The 23,654-nt window shown below is 45.0% G+C and overlaps 1 protein-coding gene across 1 annotated transcript in view; it reads right to left on the reverse strand.

The window, feature by feature from the left end:
- The window catches only part of ACVR2B (activin A receptor type 2B), a 98,583-nt gene that overhangs the window by 9,874 nt on the left and 65,055 nt on the right, over positions 1–23,654 (reverse strand). Inside the window, exons 2-7 of the mRNA XM_086614709.1 lie at positions 9,655–9,862; positions 5,838–5,947; positions 4,315–4,466; positions 3,034–3,177; positions 1,793–1,936; positions 811–959 (exon numbers count right to left, since the gene is read on the reverse strand). Of these exons, the coding sequence (XP_086470835.1) occupies positions 811–959; positions 1,793–1,936; positions 3,034–3,177; positions 4,315–4,466; positions 5,838–5,947; positions 9,655–9,862 (907 nt within the window). The remainder of the gene's footprint in view (positions 1–810; positions 960–1,792; positions 1,937–3,033; positions 3,178–4,314; positions 4,467–5,837; positions 5,948–9,654; positions 9,863–23,654) is intronic.

Here is a 23,654-nt window from a genome sequence, read left to right on the forward strand (position 1 = left end):
GAAACACGCAATGGAGTTATCAGTCTAAAACACTTCAGGGAAAAATAAGAGTTCAAATCTTAGTACGGCCATAGAAATGGCCTGGAGAAAAGAAGGCTCTGAGGTGATCCCATAAAAGTCTTCCAGTACCTAAAAGAAAGCTGGAGAGGGACTTTTTGCAAGGGTGTGTAGTGATAGGGCAAGGGGCAATGGCTTTAAACGGAAAGAGGGGAGATTTAGATTAGATATAAGGAAGAAATTTTTTACAATGAGGGTGGTGAGGCACTGGAACAGGTTGCCCAGAGAAGCTGTGGCTGCCCCATCCCTGGAGATGTTCAAGGCCAGGTTGGATGAGGCTTTGGGCAACCTGGTGTAGTGGAGGGTGTCCCTGCCCATGGCAGGGAGCTTGGAACTAAATGATCTTTAAAGTCCCTTCCAACCCAAACCATTCTATAATTCTATGAAATACACTGATTGTAGTATGATTTATCAAGCACGGCCCTTTCAAAGAGTGGTTCTGCAGCAACCAGATTTCCCTTCCCACTACATGTCAAGAGAAGAGTTGATAGAAGAAGAAAGTACTTACCCTTCAAACATTTGCCATAAACCACTACCAACCACACAGACTGTTTCATGGACAGGACGCTTACGTGCCCTTTGCCATTTCATATGTGGGTGAAAAAAATTCTTGTCTTAGCATAGGATTAGTTGGGTTAAAAGGCATTTACTTCCTAAAAGCACAATCTCCTCCCCCATTCAACAGCATCATTTCAAGGAGGTTGTGAACATTTGAACACAGCACTTGAATGGCATCAACAAAAGAGGCCGTACCTGTGTGCTATAGCAGGTTTGTGTCCTTCACCTTTGCACCAAGGGACGTCTTCGTGTAGGTAGGACAAGCCACGGGCCATTGTTTCTGCAACGTGGCAGAGTTCATTCCAGCTGATAATATTGCCCTTCAGGTAATCCGTCAGAGAGCCCTGTGAAACAGGACATCGTATGTTCTTAATCGCAGACCCTGCTACCTGACAGATACGCCAACTCATCAGTTTAGAAAATGGTTTTAATGAGCGCTTGAGAAATCTGAACCTTGATTTAACAGGGGGGAAAAAATCACTAGTGAAAGCCTTTGAAAGCACAGAAAGTACCTGCATGTCCAAAAGGAGTCTACTAATCTGCCAGGGAAGGGACAAAAACATCTCAAAACAGAGCAATTCATCTAACCCAAGAAAGGGGAAAGCCTTCCATGCAAGATGATGATGCATCGTTATCAGCTGGTTGTGGCAATAATTGACTCAGTAGACCTTGGATTAAACAGAGGGATAACGCTGCTGGCTCAACCCTGGATTTGTGCGTGTTTGTTTTGTTTTAAGTGTTAGTCATGTTTGATAACTAAAGCAATTCATGAAATAGGAGATATGCCCCGAGCTTCAAAAGCAAACACGGAGCCCATCTAGAAGGGGTGAGTTGGGACTGTGATGGTCTGCGACCCCCAGCTCCCACGTGTTCATCTACCCACGTTAAGAGATGGTGACCACCACATACGTGAGATGTGGCCTTTTGTGCCTCTCTCCTCAGGTCCCACCTTTATTAATCCTATTCTGGTGTAGGAAAGCTTTGAAAGCCAAGGGAAGAGCCTTTGAATTGAGGGGAAGCAAGAGCAGTTCTCCGTTACCACTGAGCCATGGCTCACCAGGGACAGTCTGGATAGATTACAGGGGAGCTTCTGGGACAGTATTAGACATCAAATCCCACTGCTTCACAACCATCGCCTCTCTGTCTTCCCAAAAATGTATGTGCAACGATACATTACCTTGTCGTGGAAAGCTGTGATCAGCCAGAGCTCTGTCTCTAGGTTTGTCCCTCTTTTCTCCGCTGCGATAAATTGCAAAAGGTTTTCATGCTTCATGCCAGGAGTATTGAAAATCTCCCTCTCGCTCTGCCAAGATTGCTTATCCTAAAGCAGGGAGAAATGCACCATCAAAGATCACACTTCCCTTTAAAGCAAACAGCTCCTTCAGCTCAGAGTTGCTCACGGTCCTCTTAACATCATCCTCCAGTGTTCGGATGCGATGCATCCCTTCAAAATAAGGCTGTTTTCCTAAAGGGTAGATGCTGAAGAAAGACTGCAAGTTGCTGTTCTCAGTCTCCCTTCTCCAAAATTATCCTCAGTGATTCCTAAAGCACGTGTGAGGGGAGGGGGGAGAAATCCAAACCCAACCTCACTGAGAAATAAGATTTGTCAAGATTTCCTAAGGATACTTGCAAGAATAAAGCCTGTGCGTACAGCACCCAGATCTGCATTGTAGCTGTAATCGTTACGATTGCAAAATCTAATCTAGCCTCTATTGAATATTTACTAGTAGGTCACAGCTGGCTTGGACAGAAGATGTGCAAATCTCCTTTAGCAACGCTACGACAACAGATATGGGGCAAAAAATTAACGATGAAGGAGATAACAGAGGAGCACAATGATGATTCGGTCATTTTTCTTTCATTTGACTTTTGATTGCTTCACTCTTTCCATCTGCAATTCCTAGAGAGTCAAGTCAGGAGCATTCAGAGGTCTCCTAGAGTGGAAGATGGGAGCAGACAGAATCACTGCAGTGCAATTTGCTTTCACAGCGCCGGGGCCGTGCCTTTGTAAGCTGTAAACTGTTTGCTGGGTTCGGCTCCGGATTTATAATCCACCCAGGCAGGACACACAAAGCCGGGGCTTCAGTCCTTTGTGTGCACTTCGAGCATCGCAGCTGTGCGCTGCCTCGCTGGACTTCAACAACATGGACGTTTGCAGTGAAGTTCAAATATCCTGTAGATGTCAAAACGTGCTTGATTTTGCCTTATTGCAACAACTACTACTGCAGGAAGCACTTGGTAATGAGATAAGACAGAGAAAAGTGTAGGAAGGGAGGGTCTTTGGAACATTTCTCCCCAGCAGAGGAGTCCAAATGTATCTTTGTTATGGTCTTAAAAACACCTTCATAGGCACTTAGGGCACCTCAGCACTGGTGAGGAAGCCCAGTGAGTGACAACTTAATGCAACACCCTTCTCACCTGAATAGGGAAGATTTTCACTGCCACGTAGTCATTCATCAGCTGAGCCTTCCACACGCACCCAAAGCGTCCCCTCGCCTTGATCTCCAAGAGCTGCAGAGGCTTTAGGCCAACTAGGGGAGAAGGGGGTGGTGGGCCGGGGTCCTGCACAAGAGAAAAACATCGTCACCAGCTGAAGCTGGACTGTAAAATAAAGGGAAGGGAGGAATGGAGAGATTGCATATGGGGAAAGAGGTGTAATTAAGTGAGATTTTATTTAATACAGATTATTTAGATGTACCGTTTGCAGCAAGAGCAGTGCAAAATCCCCTATCTTGCTTTGCGGAGTATTTATATAGAACGTATACAACAATCTATGCCTCCAAGTGTCATTTTGTGTGTCGAACTGCCTGCCATCCTCTGGCAAACCCAGAATTCTTCTGTATTTTCAAAGCAAGAGCTATCTTGGGCTGTAAAACATCGATGACCTCAAGGCTACCTCCTGCCAAAAGTAGGAACTTTTTGATCTTTGTGACCCAACAGCCAACTGCACCTAAAACCTCCCACTGCTTTGCACTTCAGTAGGAGCGTTTCACATAACCCTGGCAATGGGCAGTAAACAGGTCTGTCAGCACCATAAAGATCATATCCGTTTAAACTCTGCGTTTGTCTATGAGAACAACGCAATCCCACAGGACGCGTGGGGTTGGAGTTCTGTCCTATTTGCTTTCAGATGGGAAAGGTTCACGGCATGGGCTGTAATGGGCAGAGGAGGAGGGGAGAGGTGACTGCTCAGTCCTTCAGAAGAAACCAGAAGGCTCAGGGCACAGCAGAGCCACTAAGGACCAGTTCCTGATGGTTTTGAGCCACGAGGGTGACCTCCTCCTGCATGCATTCTCTGATGGCTCGTAAAAACTGAGCTTCACCAGGGAAAGCATCTCCTCTCGCCCCATAAAGCTGGTAGGAACTTTTATCACCTCTCTGATTTCTGCCCCTCTGCAAAGTTGGCTGAAATCAGGCAATGGGTTTGAGAGCTCGGGGGGGAAGGGTAGCCACCAAGCAGGGCTGTGTGACTCCATCCCTCAGGAATCTCGGGCATGGTGATAACCCCATCTAAACCCATCAGCCTCACAGGGGATGCTAATACCACCACGGAGGTCAACTGTACCACCAGCTTCAAAAAAAGACAGAGAAGAAAAGATAGGCCACCTGAAAAGAGCGAAACAAAAGTGGAGGTGAACATATACTGAGCAGCCTCCATACCTTTTGTAAGGTCCAAATAAAGGGGAGCGACACCCTCACCTCATTAATGTCGACGTGCCCGTAGGGAGGCTTGCGGTGACGGTACATCCAGAAGGCCAGGAGGATGGCCATGGAGAGGACAGCGATGGGGAGCAGCGAGTACACCAGGATGTTGAGCAGGGAGGGCGTTGGTGGCGGCGGCTCATATACGACTGCGAGAAAAGAGCAGAGTAAACACAGGAAAGGACCCTTCAGGCATGCAACAGCACTGTCAGCTACACCTCCAGACGCAACCAAACCCTGCCCTTCCTTCTACTCCAAAGTTGACAATGCTTAGCGGCATGTCCCATCACATCCAACAGCATTCATAAGGCTCCGCGGTTTACTCTTTTCCATATGGCCGTTACTAACGGAGTTACAATGGTCCAAACCACAGTTTCCAAGCTGAGCCTCCATCTGAGCTTTATTGAAGATGAGCTTTTCTTGCTGGGATATGTAAAAGCAGAAAATTTCCTCCTCTTAACCCTTCCGAATGTATTAAGCGAGCATAAAATCCCTCGCAGCTCTGCTTTGCCTTGCACCGTGATTGACAAGATGTCAGTTTTTAGTGAAACGCTGCCGGAGCCACAATCGAATGCACTATTCCCACAGTAGTTCTTGTTCCAAATTACATCAGTGCAGTTGAGACACAAACAATGGGAATACTAAACGGAGCCATGTTGCTATGTTGGAGACAGGGAAGGAAAAAATAGCAAGACTTGCCAAATTAAACAAAAAAAAGCTGTGAGAGAAAGAATATTTGCTACTAGGTTGCTACGGGTACATTAATAACAGGAGATAATAAAACCCATGTAAACAATTAAAAACCTAACAGGAAAGCCCAGGAAAATCTGATAATGGTCTACTGGAACATCTCAGTAAATGCAGGTTGTTGATAGCAAAAGAAACCATCCTAAGGCAAAGAGCCACCCGCTTTAATAATTTTTATTGAATGATACTTTAGAAAGCCTACAGCTAAAAGAATCATCATTTTTCTATTAGCCTCTGAAGAAGGACCTGCTATTACTTTTCTTTCTTGAAGAATATCCACAAACTCTGAAAGCTGACACGCACACCCATTCCCTCTCAATCCCCAGACCAATGAAACACCAATCAAATGCAAAAATCCTGGGTGCTCAAGGTATTTGGAGACCTGTGACGTATGAAATTTAATGAAGAAGGTGTCAAATACCTTTTAAGAGTTGGAGTCTTCATCTATGCTGTATAAATCACTCCGCCTGCTTCCCCTTGTGAGGGATTTTGCAAAAATCCCTGCACTGTGAACGTCCAGCATAAGGAAAACTTAATCCTAACTGGTGGTACCCAAGGAGCTGGTACAACATGCTTTACCCACAGCATGAAACAACCTTAAAAAACTATTCTTAAAAAATCCCAGCAGAAGGATTTCTGGACTTTGTAACCGAAACGGTACTTTCTGTCCTGTCAGATGTATTTTTTTGCTCCACATACAGCAATCCAAAGTCATCACAAACACCAGGTCCAAAAGAAGAGACTCTCCCTCCCCATCCACACCGCTCACTCACCTTCTGGGCCGGTGACTTCAGGCAAATGGGTAAATTTCTCATTGCAATAGTTGCCCTCGCAGCAGCAGAAAAACACTTGAGGGTTTTCTTCTGTGGCTACACACTCCTGCCTGCATCAGGGAGGGACAGACAAGGCAATGAAGGGAAGAGAAAAAACAGCAGCCAACTCCTGCCTCTTGTCTTTGGGAGCCGACCTGCCCCAAATCGTCTTCTCCACGTGCCTTCTCCTGCTCTTGCGCTGCACGGATCGGCAGCCTCCGCTTACAGAAAATGACTTGGCATTCGAATACCCCAGTGGATAGCAAAGATCCTTGAAAAGACCGTAAAGGGAACAAATGCTTCCATATGTACCGAAGGCACTAGATGGTGAGTAATAAATAACAGCCGCCGCCGCTAACTGAATGAGAAACAGAAAAACGATGGAGAGATGCCTCATTCCCTGAACAGGGTCTTTCCTGCAGCCCGTACGTATGCTGTCAGGGGAGAGGAGTATTTGATCATGCAATTAAGGATTGTGGCATAAAGCATGTATGATGGGGGCTGAGCTAAGACTGCTCTCACAGCCCCGAGCATCACTGTATGCACTAGAAGGGCACCAGACACCAGCACCAACAGCAGTCCTGCTGCAGTTTTTTGTTTTGTTGTTTTTTTTTTTTAAGTTTAATTTTCAAGTGCCATCTCCTCCTTTAATAAAAATTACTCCTGCACAAAAGCCTTTAAGAAAATCAGGTCGCAGCTCTCATTTTTCATATTTGCCTCTTTCCAGGTAGCGCTACAGCCTTCTTCAGCACTGAGGTTTCCTTCTACGCTGCGCAAGACGTTAGGGGACTTCCATGGATCAGACCGACTCCACTTCCACACATCATCCCTCTCCCACAGATCAATGCCAAAAGAGCCATGCAGTGATTTTTCGCAGTGCTCCAGCAGTCGTTTCTTTCTCTTTCTCAAACGCCTGCTTCCCTTCTCTGCCACCTTTTGCTGCGTTACCCTCTGCTTTTAGCTATTAGGGTTGCAGAGCCGCTCACTGTGGAGAACTGTATCAAACTATTTCCTGAAGCCCAGCTAAATTATATGCATAACTTCCTTCCTTCAACCACTCGGAGGAAGTAGCAAAACAATCGTATGTGTTTGACATTATTACTTGTTTATGAACCCATGCCAAGCCTCCCGTTCTGTGGTGTCACTGATATAGTGCCACGAGAAGAATGGAACGGGCTCTCCTCAATCATAACACAGGGTAGTTCTCGATGCTTTATTCCTTTTGGGGAATAAAAAGCAGCTATAGCTGAAACGTCTCCTGCAAGGTCTCAGCTGGGAAGCGCTTGAGTTTTCTTTCAGGTTTTAATTTTTTTTAAACTTCAAAGGAAAAAAAGCAGCTATTTGACTTATTCAAATGAACAAAGATGTTTCAACAAGTTAAGCAACGTTTCCAGATGCTTTTTCGTGAAATCAGATAACAAGCCGTGTGGATTTAACAGCATCAGTATTGGAATTTTCAATAGAAAACACATCCTTTGCTAAATCTGTTGGTTAAGAAATCAAGCTAATGAGTGAAAACAGCCTGCTCCACATCTGCAATTCATTATCCCTGTCTTTGAGTTGGTGCGCGCTCAGGGCAGCCATCCAGGTACGTATGACATGTTATACTTCGCATATATTACAAATGAGACAGTGGGAGAGAATGACACATTTTTCTGTGGCACTGAGGGCACGTTGCGCAGCGGTTCACGTGCTCTCCAAGGGAACGTGAACGCGACCTCTCCGGTGGGGCTGTGTAAATAAACGAAGAGTGCACAAGTCGATCTTTAAACACCACCTTTTTCCTATAACCTTAAATGTCCATATGCCACGTTCTCGTTTCCTTAAGATAAAGAACAGAGTAACGAGCCATCCCCCTCAACGTCTCAAACCCTTGCACTCGGGAATTTTTCACCGTCCAGCGACAAGGAGGCATGAACCAGCACGTGCTGCCTGTGCTCCGAGAGGAGCTGCAGCCCGGCAGAACAGGACCATGCCCTGCATCCAGGGGACACTTTTGGAGATACAAGTACAGGTGCATCTCCCAAAGCTGAACTTGGGCACTTGGCACCCAAAGGTGCTGAAGATAGAGACAGAAAGGACATCAGCATGTCAACGGAAAAATCATCTTTTTAGCCATTTCTGTCATCTTGGGATGCAATGCTACCTGGAAGAAAGACTGATGAGGACACTCAAAGGAAGAAAAAAACTCCAAAAGACTCCATTTAAACAGCCTTTACTTAATTAAAGCTAACCTTTATTTCAAATGTTGCTTCCAACACTTGTACTGTTTGTTAATTCTCAGAAGATCTTTTAGCTTTGCCCTGGAACCATGGCTTTGAAGAATCAGGCTGCAAGATAATGGATGCTCAACCCCGGGGCAGCAAAAAGGCTTTTGAGGAGCCCTGGAAACTTTTTACTGTTGTAACAGAGCAACACATTATGACAAAGTTTAAGAACCACTACATCCCTGCACAGAGACACTCAGTGACAATACAAGTGTCACCATATACGAGAGCAGGCACTGAAAGGAGAAATCTGTTTACAGTAAACACTTCTGCTCAGAAGTAGGAAACCAGAGTGACCTTCTGTTCTCAAAAGGATTGGTGTTAAGATGACTAATGGGCCAAGGAGGATTGATTTATCGGGAAAGAATAAAAATTTAACTATATATAGAGCTTGGCTACGCAACTGGCAAGGGAATAGGTGTGGTGGGAAAGTAACCCCGGTGCTAAAAATAGAAGGAAGATGAGGAATGACTCGTAGTTGGGATAAGCTAAGACAGCGGGCACAAAAGCAGGGATAGTGTGCAGGACCGAAGGGAGAAAGCTCTCCAGCCACGGGACAAATCTAGTCCCAGCTTAAGCCCCACATCTTAGGACTTGATGTCCTAAAACCTTTGGAATAAGAAGCTACGAAGACGCACAGCTGGGAATTGCATAAAGGTGAGATCAAGCTCCGCTGGTGTTCTGTCAAGGGAAATCCTTGAATTTTACATGCTGTTAATCCTTATCGAAAGAGATGGGTTTGGGTTGGTTGGTTGGTCATTGGGGTTTTTTAAACAGAAACACTGAATGAGTCCGGAGCTACTGAGCTACTGTCCTTTTAAGCTGTGACACTTCACAGGGCTATTTTCTTCAGCTGTAATCCTCTCCCTCTCTGTAGAATTGCATCAAGGGAAATAAGAAAAGACCAGTTTATTTTCCCAGCTATTTAACGAGGCTGGAGCCTTCGTACTAAAAAATCTCGCTTCTTTTCAGCTCGCTGCAGGCAGCGACACACGAACACGCGTATTGCTTTCACTGCCCCACTCTTTCTCCCAGTCCATCTCTTAACTCAACCAAAGAACAGTGAAACTTTTTGCAACATCACAAACGCCAGCGTATCTCAACCTCTAACCACCCCCAGATATCTGTGCTTTTCTAGAGAGCTCCAAATGATTCCAAGTTTTCCTTTGTATCGCCAAACGCTCTTGGAAGAACATATTGCTCTTCATTTGATGGTACAGGACACGTTTTTCAACGCATGCCAGAATTATCGAAGCTTTGCAAAGGAAAAAAAACCAAACAACCACACAACAAAAAAACCCTAAAAGTGCCTTTTGCAGCTTCTATTCAGAAAGCCAAGGCAGATAAGTGACAATGTGGAGAGCTGCATTAGTAACAGAAGTAATTACAGGGGATGAATGGGCCAATAGACTTGGACTTGACTTTTTTTTCCTTCATGCAAAAAATCACAAGCTTTTGCACTTAGAGCAACAATTAAACCTATATTCAGAAAAAAACAGTTAGGCTATTACCTGTCGTAACAGTTGAAGTCGTCTAACCAGCAGCCTTTCTTCACCAGCTCGATGGAGCCCGAGTTGTTTCTCCAGGAGGCGTAGCAGTGGAGCCGCTTGTCCTTCTCTCCCTCGCAGCGTTCCACGCCGCTCTGGTTGGTCTTCTCCAACTCCCAGTTGGCGTTGTAGTAAATGCATTCCCTTGTCTCAGCCTCCCCATGGCCTGGTCCTGAAGCAAAATTCAAAACCCAAGTACATTCAAGCAAAATCAGAAAGAAATCCCAAGAGAAACATCTCCATGTGGCTACGCTTTAGATGATGCGTACATTTGCCTCCCTGGGAGCTAAGCAGCTCATAGATGTGAGCTTTGGCACGGTGTGGAGGGTTATTCTCCTTTGCCGGTGTGAGGTGAGGAATGGAGAGGTCATGTTTGCCTAGGCTCGCAATAGGAGCTCATGATGAAGTCAAGAGCCCAGCTGAGACCCCTTCCTGAGGTCTCCTCTGGCCAGTGCTTCAACCACAGGACCCAAACAGGGCGATTTCTAAGGCAACCCATATCCAGTATTTTCTAACCACAGAAACTCTGCTTAGGAAAGACAACCTCCCAGGGGACTACTTGTCGCTTACTGGCATGTCACACAACAGAGGTTCCCTCCCTCCTCACCACTATTTCAGGAAACACTACCTAAAAATAAATGGTTTCTTACATCGGTAGGATGTAACTGAGAATAGATAATACTTATCCTGCAGAGGAGGGCCAGACCAGTGCCTGTTCTTCCCTTAGTTCTTATCTAAGTTCCCTTAGATAAGTCTCCATGCAATAAATGCCACACTTTTAGCTGTGGTTGACACAGCTCACACTGTCTCTCCACCCAAGAAAGATCTACAGCAAAAAAACCCTCTCTTCCCCAAACAACTCTGTCCACCCTAAAAGGACCTTTGGCCGCTCAACCAAAGGAGTCTCCACAGCCTGTGCATCCTTCCCCCGTTAGAGCCTTGTACCAAAGGACCAAGGAATTTCTACTGTCTCAAGTGAAACAATTCCCCCATAGCCACCATGGCACAGAACTGAAACACAATTATAGACATATTCATTAAAACCAGACTCAAGTAAGGAAGTACAGATATCTACAGGTGATCTGTTTTGCCCTAAGCCTCAGAAATGCCCTCTCCACTTTGAAACATTCTGCTTTGCAGTATTTTGAGGATTAGTTTAAAATGAGAAGAAGAATGAAACAAACACACGACACTTAAGCAGACAACCAGAAAGGGTACCATGAAGCTCATGATTTCATAAATTCTGAGATGCCCTGAAGCCATCTCTCTTTGGGATTACCTAACCTAAAGCAAGGTCAGACCTAGCCATTATTTTGATGGATTGCAATCATGGAAAATGTAGGTATCCCAATAAAATGTGTTGACAACTGGGTAGAAAACACAAATGGGTCCCACAGGATGGTGAAATGAAAGGGCTGCACTCCCAGAAGAGCCCAATCTTTGCAAAGCGCAGAACTAAGTTTCTGGCTGGAAAATTTTGCAGTGCTTTCCTGACTCTATCTTCTCCAAAGGCTGTGCAACCTTTAACGTTGAGATCAAGGCAGTCAGGGTCATGTCTGGATGACCTAAATGCAACCAAGCCCGTGATTCCCACTCGACATGGCAAACCAGCCACTTCTGAAAGGTTTCTACAAGGTGATGCAACTCAGTCTTCGTAAGACACTGAGCAGCAAGTGGCTTACAGCCAGGAGAGAAAACACTCAGCCTGGGCACAGGCATCATCTCCAGGCCCCCGATACCTTCTGTAGCTTCACTGTTTCCATATCTGACACCTGGCCACTACTGATGTAAGTACTCTCACAACATCCAGCCAGAGAAGTGAGTATTACTCCCAACTGAAGATCCAACATGCCAAGATTAAACGACTCATCCCAAGTGATTAGGATGTCAAGGGGAACCTGACCTGCCTTTCCACAGCCTGCAACTCCTCAAGTTGCCAAGTCTCCAAGCTGTTACCTGGTGGCAGGATTCACCTCCAGTTTTGCAGTGCATGGAGAGCCCTTTAGAGCTAGTGTGTGAGCTAGAGATTGCATCCAAGCTATTCAGCGTAGCCTGATCTACTGCAGGGAAACAACCTTCTGCTGCCAACAGGCCTCAAGTAAGGAGTGTAGATGACCTGGCAAGGAGCAGAAATGGAACTGCAAGAAGGCTGCACAAGCTAGAGGTGATGTGTCCAATCTGCTCTTGATACTCAACAATGGGTAATTTTCATGATATGGAGCAAATTCATCAGACCAGGAAGACCTCTTTGCAAGTTGAAAAGGTTTTCAATCCTTCAATAACTCTTTCTTTGGGAAGAACGTTTAATCTGCATCGTGGGAGAGACTGCAAGGGAGGAGAGGTATGAGAAAGTCATAAAGCTGACTTCTGCAACTGGAAATTATATTCAAAGCACACACAAACAAGAGCTCAATTTCAATAGCACCTGCAGGTTTTATCGGCACTTGCAAAGCTCCATCTGAGTTTTCCTCTGACAAGTTGCTTACTCTAATAAAAACAACCTACCAATATCCCTCAACACAGAACAGTGTCAATATTGACACTCCTTGTTAAAGCCTTGATATTTGTTCTCTTGATACTTACACCACGCTTTGTTAGGGCAGATTAAGCATTTTTGCTAAATACCGGTTAAATCGGCAGGAAAGCGAAGGAGCCTTGTCTCATGTGCGAGGAAGGAGATATCTTTGTATTTATAAAGGAAGGAGGAAATATCTTAGCTTCATTGTAATACTTCACATGGTTTCCAGCTGATACCTGATAGCTAATACTCACTATCACCTTCTGGTCCTGTCCTTGAAATACATTTTGTAATATCATTTCCATCATCCCAAACCGAATCCTGCTTTCGCTCTAGACAGAAATTTCCTTTCCCTCCTCAACCCCATCTGCCAGAAACCAGGAAGGTTTAATGAACCATTTGCCTGGGAAACAGCCCCAAAATCTAATCCCAGCTCAGCTACCTCTGTCCATAACCTCGAGCGATATCGCGTAGCCTCTGTTTTCTCCACCTGCAACGATGGCCAACACAACGCACAAAGATGCAGCAAGATTTGATGTTTCTACTGTGCTTTGAAAAGAGAATGTTAAAAAGATGTGAAGCAGGATCTGTAGCGGCTCTGGGACCAGCAAACCGAGGCTGTTAAATCCTGTGCTGAGCCCAGGCTCCCCTCCCCCAAGACAGTTGTCTTTTCTGGAACAAGTTTCAGCTGAAGACTAAGATCTGCTTGCAAACACGCAAACCCAACTCTGCAAACAGCAACTGAGCCAGGAAAAAGGCCTTTTGCAGTTTTTTTCCACTGTCAAAGTTTACACAAGTTGAATAAAAGCATGTATAAAGTTTCAGATGACTAAGTATATGTATGTTTTCCTTAAAACGGCTCCTAAGGATGCTTGTGTTAACCTGTGTGTTTGCTACCTGCTCTCAGATCTTTTTCAAAAGCCATTTGGGAAGGATCCTCATCCCACTGGGTGCTCAGGACTGCAGGAAACCCTTTTGGTTGTGCCCAAGAGGGTCTCCGCAGGAAGGGGCACGGCTCCAGGCCTGGGTGTTAATTTACCTGCTGCTTTGGCTCATCAAGAAACACTCACACCTTGCTCTGTAATGGATCATGCAGGGACCAAAGTTTGTAGCTGATTGCCTTATCAGCACTTGCTGTGTTCAAACCCTCAACTGAATGGGAACTCAAACAGGGGTTTGCTCCTTTGAGGGAGAAAACTGGGGTGGTAGTGAATAAGAGGAGGAAATCTGAGCTCTGCTCCTGCATCTCTAGGAAGCCCTGTAGTTTTTCCTACCTCCTCTTCCCTCCCTGGGCAATGGGTATGGAAGTGCTTTCCCCCAAGGCCAGTGAAGGTCTGCAAGAAATGCTGGGCTTGGACACTTCTGCTGAGCAACGCAGCTGGGAGAAGCACAGACCAACCATGACCTGTTTCTCATTTCAAGTTGCAAGAAAAATCAGAGGGTATTCCCCAAAACTGGAGCAGGAAGTGCTTGTCATCTTCCACTGGACACAGCTGATGCATGAGTGCAAGAAGAATTGAGCTGGACTTGAGTGGGCTTCCCTCAATGCCCGGCAGCATTGACCTGCCTCAAGGGAGATGTTGAACCAAACCTGAGCAGCCGAGGGAAGGGACAGGATTAATTTTGGCAACAAAAAGGCTTTCCTGAAACAAAAGCCTTTGAGTGCAGTCACAAACCACAGCCTGAGATGGACTAAAGGGGCTGTGTTCCCCATGTCCTGCCCTCTTCTCCCCATTTCCCTCATACCAGCATTGGTACATGGTAGGAAAGCTCCTGATCCCCATCATTTGGTAGCATTGCCTGGTAAGGACACCTTGCTTACGCTGCATGGAAAATAAACATATCAGGGAGCTGCTTAGCTTCTGGCAGAAAGTCAACAGGACTTGGGCAAAAGGAGATGTAAAACATTTGCTAAGTAAGTGTTTGAAGATCGCTATCGGAACTTGCTTTAATTCATCGGGTCCCCGTTCTCCCCCTCCCTAACCCTACTCCGCCAGTCACAAAGCAAAAGTTGGAAAAAAACCCCACAATTTCCTATCCAGCACAGACTCCCCACTAGGCACAAGGAAGAGGTACAAGCACAGGTGGGATTTGCTGGCCCCCGCCACACGTAGGCATTTTGCAGGGGAGATGTTCCAACCATGTCTGGGTGATCATCTGCTGAAAGTACCGCAGGCACAACCGCCTCACTGCATAGGCAGCATTTTGCGGAAAACGCTGAGCAAGCAAACCAGGAGCGTGCACGGGGTGGCTGTCGGCAGGAGTGTGCCATCTCCAGCAGCACAGACCACCATCAGCCTCAGGTGTCTCCATGGAAAAGAGCCTCGTGTCAGGAGCCGGGCAAAAACGACAAATGTTTTAATACCACAAATAGTCATTTAAGGAATAAAGTCTGAAGTCCTGTTTGAAATCAAAGTCTTAAGGAAGAATTAGACTTCGCAGGAGCAGATGGGTTTTGTGGCATCCCACTGCATCCACCCAGCTCTTCGAGGATGATGCAGAGTGGCTTCTCCCAACGCCTTCCTTGAACAAAAGCTGCACGCCAACACCTTTACACAAAATACCACCAAGCCCAAATAACTCCCAACACATCATGAAGACAGAGGGAGGCTCCACACCACCACCCATTTTTGGGGTAGAAATCAACTTTTTGACCTCAGTCCTGAGAAATTGTCATTATGCCAATTCCCTGGGGTCAATTTTCCGCTCCAAACGAATGGAGCATCACTAGGTTTTTGCAAAGCGAGACCCCCAGCACCTATCCATGGCAGGAGCAGTCGGAACACTGTGCATCGCGGGGAGACCTCTCCTGCTTGAGAGTTGCAAGGCACAGAGGGAGCTCATTAAAAAGGGTCCTCTTGAACTGAAGGACTTCAGCCTGCTGAGGCATGGGACCTCGCTGCTGATCTGAGGCTAAACTCTGCTCTCCTAATTCGGAGCTGCCGACAGACCACCGAGGCTGTGTTGTTATCCAACAGCTGCTAAATTATAGCCAAGATCCAGTGTAGCGACCCCGGGTCTAGGTGCTAGCGGTTGCTGGGCTCCTAACTCAAAATTAGATACGTAGGGAATATCTACTCCAAGGCTGAAGGCTGTTATAAATCTCAGCTCTTTTTCTCCGCCTGTCCCCTTTTTAAAACCTAAAATGAAAGTATATAGAAAAAGATGGGATGTGTCAAAATAGTCTGCATAAACACGGAGTGATTTACCAGACAGGCTGTTTGCCTAACTGTCAAAAGCACCGGGCTTTATCCATGAAACTGTGTATGCAACTGAAGTTATTTGCAAACACTTAGTTATGTCCCTATATAGCTATTTGTACATGTAATTTCATAATATAAAATGACAGAGATTGTACACTGAATTCGGGTAATTGCCCTCTAATTTGGAGGGTAATTGCATGTAGCAATTAAGCAACTGCGGATGCATTCTTGCATGTGTGATTATGAAAGTCGGGCCCTTTGTTTGAGGTTTGGGTTTGTTTTCGAGAGCTATTCCCTCAAACTGCGGCACGCTTGAGCAGAGCTGGGAAATAAGAGGTTGCCGGGCGCTCACCTTGCAGCCCAGCATCTGCTGGGATCAGCGCCGGCCCACGCCTGCCCCTTCCCGTTGCTCAGCACCCATGGGGATGCTAAGCCAGCCATCCCCGAACTCCAGGCTGCATTTCTGGCACAACCTTCAGGGAAGGACCACGATGGCAGCATGTGTAGAGCACTCTGGGAGGTGCTGGTGGAGAGGGTAAGGCAGGGAAAGAGGGCTTCTGCCCCCCAGCTCTCCCTCTCCCAGACACCTGCCCAGATGTTACGTGCGGGACCACAAACGAAAGAAATTGAAATAGTTATTTTCCTAGCATTTCAGATTCCAAAATCCAGCCAGAGGAAGGCTGGCAACTGGGAAAGTTTGGAAAATGTTACTCTGGAGAGACCACCCAGTTGCTTCTCTACAGAACCGATAACAAATCTGCAATTAGCAAGTGTTGCTCCAGCACTTATTCCCTAAACAAGGTGATTTCCTTCCTGCTGTACTTTAAATAATAGGGGCTAAATATGTTTTTAGGCAAAGTATCAAACTAGTGATGACATCTGTGGTTAAGTACATAACCGTACATGAGGGTTTAAAGACTCGTTGTTTGTATCTCCCCTTCTTACACTAAAGTCTTGATGCGGTGGAGCCCCACATAACAGAAATGAGCCCCATGTAACAGAACCAACCTCCTTTTTCTCAAGCCAAAACTTCACCCCACCTTTGGGGACCCCCATAGCCAGTGTATGCCCAGGCACGGAGCAACCAGATACCCAGGGCTTGCTCCTTCCAGCTGGCTGGACACAGGGACAGGCAGTGTCCTGGCTTATTAAAAAACCTGATAAAGCATCGGCTGTTTCAAAATGTTTTGGTTCTTAAGCCAGATCAGGTAAAACTGGGCCCATGCAGCACCGAGAACAGCAACGGTGTAACACCAAGGGAAGGTATTACTCTGAATTTTGTTTTCTGTCAATACATTTGGCATATCCCACGATAAAAGAGCTCTACGTTTTCTAGTCAATCAATGGCTGTTAATCTATTATCTCAGCATATATTGCCATGGTAACCTGCAATGATGCCATTGACAACCAGTCTCAAAAGGACAGGAGGCTTTAAGTCATTTTCTTTTAAAATTAAAAAAGGAACTTTAATATTAAGAAATACATCCTCCCTGCTCACCAGGGATGACAACTCAGGGCTTCTATATTCACACCATGACTCATGCTTCACAGCTTCCACGGACATCTGTGTAGCAACCCCCCCCCCCATATATCTCTTTTTAACTTGGGCTTAAGTCAGAAAAAGATAACAAGGAAATTATTCAAAAGAATTAGATCTTTATTAGAATTTTCCCCCAAACTGCTAGTAAAACCTGTTTTGTAAAACATAAGGAGCACGTTTTAAGAGTCATTACTACCAACTCAGGGAAAGGATGCATTAAAGGTTTAATTCTTCTGAATAATTTCCCTGGTATTTTAAGTGAAATAGGGTGGATAGAAAAAGGATGGGGAGAAGAACATACAGCATCCGAGCTCCTTACAAGTCCATAAAACCAGGCAGATTCCTGTTTAGGGAAGACGGAGCCGAGCGAGATGACAGCGTTATTCGATTTAATGAAATACTGAGTGTACACACACACAGAGCTGATGAGATTAATCTCTTGGCCCAAAGGGGAGGATCACTCAGGAAAAGGTTTAGTAAATCATTCCTCTGGCCAGGCAGAGTGATCCAAGGAGGTTTGGCCAGGTCACCGGCTGGACTTGGTGTGCGGCAGGACAGAAACCTTGCCAGCAGTTAATCAATTTTTGGAAGCAGTGCATTTTTGACTTCAACTCAGCTGGTCATTTCTATATTTTATTTAAAGAAGAGATCATTTTAGTTAGCCATTAGAAAAATCTTATTTTGTAGCGTTTCAGTTAAGGACAAAGCCAAAACATAATTAGATTTCTCCCTTCACATCGCTAACTGTATCTGTCTCCCCCAAAAAAAGGTTTTAGTTCTTTAATAAAACCATCAGGGAGATCAATCAAAAGCATTTAATGCCATGGTGCCTCTGCAGTTCATGTTTAAATGCACTTTGGGTCACAAACGAGGCAATTTGAACAGCAGAGCTCAAACCAGATTAGTAATAACACACAAAAAAGGCCCCATTTCTTTTTTTTTTTTTTTTTTTTTTTTTTTTTAATACAGATACACACTCCTCCGCTAAACCCAAGAGGATAAAAACAAAATCAAGTCAGCTTGGAGGAACAGAAAGTTACACATCCAAAAAGGGCCCGGCCACCAACTGACCACCTGCACGTGGTGCTGGGTGGAGGAGAACGTGTGAAGCTGCAGAATGCCTGGCCCAACTTGCCAAGATCCTGAGCTGCTGTCTACCCATGTGTGACTGTCCCCAAGGATGCCACCTGATGCAGGACCTCTACCACAGCGTAGCAGCCGAATGCCAACTGCTCCTCCATCCACCTTTGCTCATTAGGAGACACCTCCAGGCATCCTTTGCACCACTGCACCAAGAAAATGCCTTGCTCCATATAAGATTTCCACAGAGGAGAGGTTGTGTTTTCCCTCCATACCATGAGTTTTCAACAGGCATATTGTTACTGAAGTTTTTTTTTTCTTAAATTTGAGGTGTGCATTTATAAAAGCATGAAGCAGACCATTTATTTGGCTTGTAACAGCCATGACTACTCTCTGGCATGAAATACGGACCCTTGAGGGCTAAGAACTGTGCAAATAAGCTACTGAGAAGGTTGTCTCAGCCCCCAAACCTTGCAGCCTCAGTGATGGAAAAATATTAGAGTTTAATCATTTAATATCTTTAATGAAAGATATTTCCAACTACACTCCTAAAAATCAAATTGAGGGCAGATTTTGACCAGATGCCACAAATCACTAAGCAAAATACGCAGCACGTTCTGAAATAACATTTAAAACATAATCATTTGTTCTCTCCTGTTCTCCTCGGGAGCCAGCATGAGGTCTCCAAAGAGCATGGGAGGAGGAAGTGAAATCATGTATGTTCGTAAATATTTTCCCCCTACACAGTGAAGTTTGGAAAAAGGTTTCAAAGCAAGCCTACAAAAGAAATTTCCTTCCAGGCAAAGGGATAAGGATATGGGACCATCTCCTTGTGGAGTGCAGAGATTTATGGATGAGCAGTAACCACATGGCAATATCTTTCCCAGCTCTTTCACATGTACTTGCTCCATCCCACCATCCTCACCCTCCCACGCCACTGCCACTGGCAGAAACGCCTTTCAGAACCCCTGATTTCTAAGGTCTACTCCAAGGAGAGATCAATGTGTGCCCAACACACCGCAGCCCACCTGGCAAAGCCACAGGAGATTTGGTACCCAGACAGCACCATCTCAATTCATAATCTACACATGGTCCTCTGAGATTTATAAGCAGGGACATTTCAAATAGGCTTTAAAATGTGCTGAGTCTACTAAGATTGGGCCCCAAGTGCTTTTCTATTGATTCTGCTTGACATTTCCAAATACCACAATTCCAAATTTAATTCACTGGTAATTGGAAAAACTGTAATGCATGTAAATGGACAAGAAGATGTTGGAAGTCCAAAAGGTCAAGCATCAGGAAAGCCTGCCCTCAAAAACTAAATGATGTTTGTTTGTCTTCTTGTCACCCTCTTCCACTTGAATAATCAAAGCTCAGAGTTGGACAGTTTTCTCAGTAGGATGGAGGAAGAAAAAAACCAAGAAAGCACAATCACTCTAAACTGTGGGACAGGGTTCAAAAATCGCTGTTTTAAATTCCATCCAAAGTTCAAATACACCATAGAGATGACTCACTTAATCAGCAGATTACACGAACAAGTGGGAAACTCAGGGAAGAATTAATTTGATAACTCTGTCAGTAGAAGAAGATTCTCTCTATCTAGAAATCAGATTTCTAAGACTACCTTTCTGCTCTTCAGAAGCTTTCCTTGCCAGCCAGTTGAAGGGGAGGCACTGGCAGAGAGAAAATCTTACCAGATGCATAAGTTCAAACCTCAGTTCCAGTGTGATGACGGACGGTTGTTGGCTGATCCCAACCGCGGTCTCTACTTTATTCACCTGAGAAAACCAAACTTCTGCTTCAGAGGAACCAAGGGCTTCAGCAAGAAGAAATGCTGTGGGACCAAGCGAGGGACACTTGACCAGCTCTCTACGCAGAGCCCTGAGTAGCAGCAAAGCCCATGGCTCCCTACAGCATCCTCCAGGGTTCAATGTATTGATGGGTAATTAAGCCCTTTTAGGCAAAGATCATTCACATATTATACAAAATACAGTATTACAAAATTCCCATATTCCTTCATGTTCTAGAGAATAAAACAAGCAAATTTTAGATACCGATCCAACCTGCATTCCCCAGCACATGAGCAACCGCTGATGCTCTGACATGCTGGTGTGTTTTAGCTCAAAAGGGTAAGAATATGGTTGAAGTACAGCACACAAACAAGCACTAGCATGATTTAAAGCCAGTGTTACACTGTTGAAGGACACGCGTGTGTTACCACATCCCAATCGGAGTTTCCCCAGTTCAGCCCACAGGAGTATGTATGAAAGTACTCAGTAACTCCTTGAAGCAAGCAGTATCTTTTACGTTACATCCCAGATCTTCAGATCATTCCAGTTTTGTGAAAGAAGAAACCACTGACTTTTAAAAGCCTCTATCTCAGCGTACGCTGGTGTTTCAAGAGTTAACAAGCTTCAGACAAAGCATAGGAAGGCAGCTGAACCTAGCCTGAAAGAGAAGGGAGGCAGGAAAAAAAGCAACTCTCTAGCCCTTGCAATCACGAACTAGCCTTAAGCTCTCCAAAAGGAAGTAAAGACATTCCTAAAATTCTTCGGAGGATGAGAAGCGAGTTGTCAGCCGAATCAGAAGTCCATTTCTCCCGTTTTTTACAGTCTTAATGGCAAATCCCACATGAATAATTTTACAAGCCTCTTTTACAATGGGTTTTTTTCCCAAGTGGCTACAGCACATCTAGGACTTGTCTTGTGTTTACAGAAATGTACCTTTCTCCTTTGGGTCTACTGAAAAAAGCTCCCGTTAAATGACCTGAGGAAGGAATGTAGCACAATCCAATACCATCATGCAATTTCCAGTGATTGTTTCTGTTACAATAATGAAAGACACGGAAGAAACGGCTGGATAACTGCAGTGATTCCCTAAAGACAAGTTATAAAAGAGATGCTGAAGAGATATTATGTAAAGAGAAGGGTGGAAAATAAAGTCACCTATTAGCTTTCATCTTGATTACATGCACTCACTAGCATTCGGATTTCACTTTGAAGTAAAAATGTCTCGGAGCAGATCATCCCAGAAAGTTGAAACTATGCCTATTTCACAGGAGGAAAACAGTAAAATAAACGTGTGCTCTTGGACAGGTCATCTTCTTCCCAGTGTTTCATAGTTTTCTCAAGCCATAAGGAAGACTAAAACACTCTGGACCACAGTGCACACATGGCATGAAAGGAAAAGCACTTCACCTCCATCCATGTCCAAGCCTTCTGGACGACATGAGCTCAACAGCTCCACCTCAGAAACTGGGTACATCCTCCTCCAGTTCAACTTTCTATTTAGATGCCCGTTCCCATGGTGACCAGACTCCAACATTACGTAAAATGACATAAATTAATATTCTAAGATAGTACTAGTACAGTAGTAGTACTGTACTCCTAGACAATTTCCTAACCTCAGACAGCTGGGGAATCTCCACAAGCCCCATCTCTGATGCTGCTGCCACATGTTCAGATGCTGATGTAGAACAAGGAGATGGAGGCAGCCTTGTCTGGGCATTTTCAGGGACACCATAAGTATTTAGAGGGATTTATCACTGGAAATGCAAGGAAAACCCAAGAGAAGAGAAGGCTCTGGGGAGACCTTATTGCAGCCTTTCAGTGTATGAAGAGGGCTTACAAGAAAGACAGAGAGAAACTCTTTACCAAGGCCTGTAGTGACAGGACAAGGAGCAATGATTTTAAACTGAAACTTTAGGTTGGACATACGGAATAAATTTTTACAACGAGGGAGGTGAGGCACTGGAACAGGTTGCCCAGAGAACTTGTGGATGTCCTATCACTCAGAATTGTTCAAGGCCAGGTTGGACGGGGCTTTGAGCAACGTGATCTAGTAAAAGATGTCCCTGTCCATAGCAGGGGGGTTGGACTAGATGGTATGTAAATATGTTTTCTGACCCAAAGCATTCTATGATTCTCTGATGGAGATGGTTGGATCACTGAAAGAAAAACAAGAGTATATGGTTGGCAGCCTTAAGCGCACAACTGTTGTCATGACAGGAGGACGTTTGATCTCTGGTGACTCACATCACATTGAGTGTTACCAGTTGCAACCTACAGCACACAGTACTGCTCTGCTGCCAAAGTCACCATTCTGATTCCACCACAAGGCCACTAACAGCGCCAAGTCACCCCCTGACTTGCCATGCCTTGGTAAAAAGGTAAAAAGGACTATCAACAGGCATCGATATCTGAAGCACTATGTAAGGATCTAGCTGATTTTTTAAGCAATAGTTTTATATAAATCCTCCATCTACTAACCTCAACACTCAGTAGAGAGACCTGATATCAAAGAGTTGGTCAGACCCTGACCTCAACAGAGCAAACCATTTCAAAACTTGAAAATACTTTACATTTCTTTTTCTTCCTTCTCCTCCAGATTTCAGCCAGAGGGCAACCAAAGATCAATTCATCCTTGTTTAAACCACCTTGCAAAAAATCTTTCAAATAGTCCCTCCATAACCTGCAACATGATCATTTTAGGCTGCAGTAAAACTCTTTCTTCTCGAGATCTTCATTAGCAAGATGCAATAATCACTTGTTTATCTCTGTGTGCATGAGTGGTAAGATGAGAGATGTGTCTGCAGGAACATACACACAGAGATCTGGCAGCTTCACAGAGATGAGCAAACTGCAACCCCAAACATCATCTCACTGCCTCCGCCTGCTCAGATATACCTGGGGACACAGGTGTGCAAACTACTCCCACCTCTCTAATAAAAAAGCACAGTATGAGCCTGTTAATGAGCAGGAACAGAAATGGAAGACATACCACCAATATATTCCATTTTTCTCTAAATAAAATAATAAAAAATTTCAAGGTAATCTGAAAAGTTTCACTGTGACAGCAGCCGGTTGAGCAATAAAACCACGAAGCCACCCACGAGGTTTGAACACACGGGTCTCGATGCTTTTCAGCCAATTTCCCTGAACTTTGGTAAGGCGTTGCAGCTATCCAAGGAGAGCAAACAAAGCTTTCGATAACTTTTCGGAGAGTGCAGGACCATCCATCCGCTTCCACAATGACAAGCAGGTGAACACACCTGCCCCGGGCATGGCTGCAACACGGATGGAAAACTCTCCACCTTTTATACCTGTCTTTTAAAGGTTGGAGCAAAGATAAGGCCACAGGAGAGTTTCAGCCCATCACTACACATACACATTTCCCCTGCGTACCACGTCACAGCTTCAACTTTTTAATAGAAACACTCTAGTACAGGATTTACTTTCTTTAATATAATAACCCCAGCAAAACATAACCTATTCCCTGGAAGTGTTCAAGGCCAGGTTGGATGAGGCTTTGAGCAACCTAGAATCATAGAATCATAGAATGGTTAGGGCTGGAAGGGACCTTCAAAGGTCATCTAGTCCAACCCCCCTGCAACAAACAGGGATATCTCCAACTAGATCAGGTTGCTCAGGGCCTCGTCCAACCTGGCCTTGAATGTCTCCAGGGATGGAGCATCCACCACCTCTCTGGGCAACCTGTTCCAGTGTTCTACCACTCTCATGGTAAAAAATTTTTTCCTAATATCCAACCTGAATCTACCTCCCTCTATTTTAAAACCATTACCACTTGTCCTATCACAACAGGCCCTCCTGAACAGCCTCTCCCC

This window comes from Tauraco erythrolophus, chromosome 7 (genome assembly GCF_009769465.1).
Source record: "Tauraco erythrolophus isolate bTauEry1 chromosome 7, bTauEry1.pri, whole genome shotgun sequence".
NCBI lineage: Eukaryota > Metazoa > Chordata > Aves > Musophagiformes > Musophagidae > Tauraco > Tauraco erythrolophus.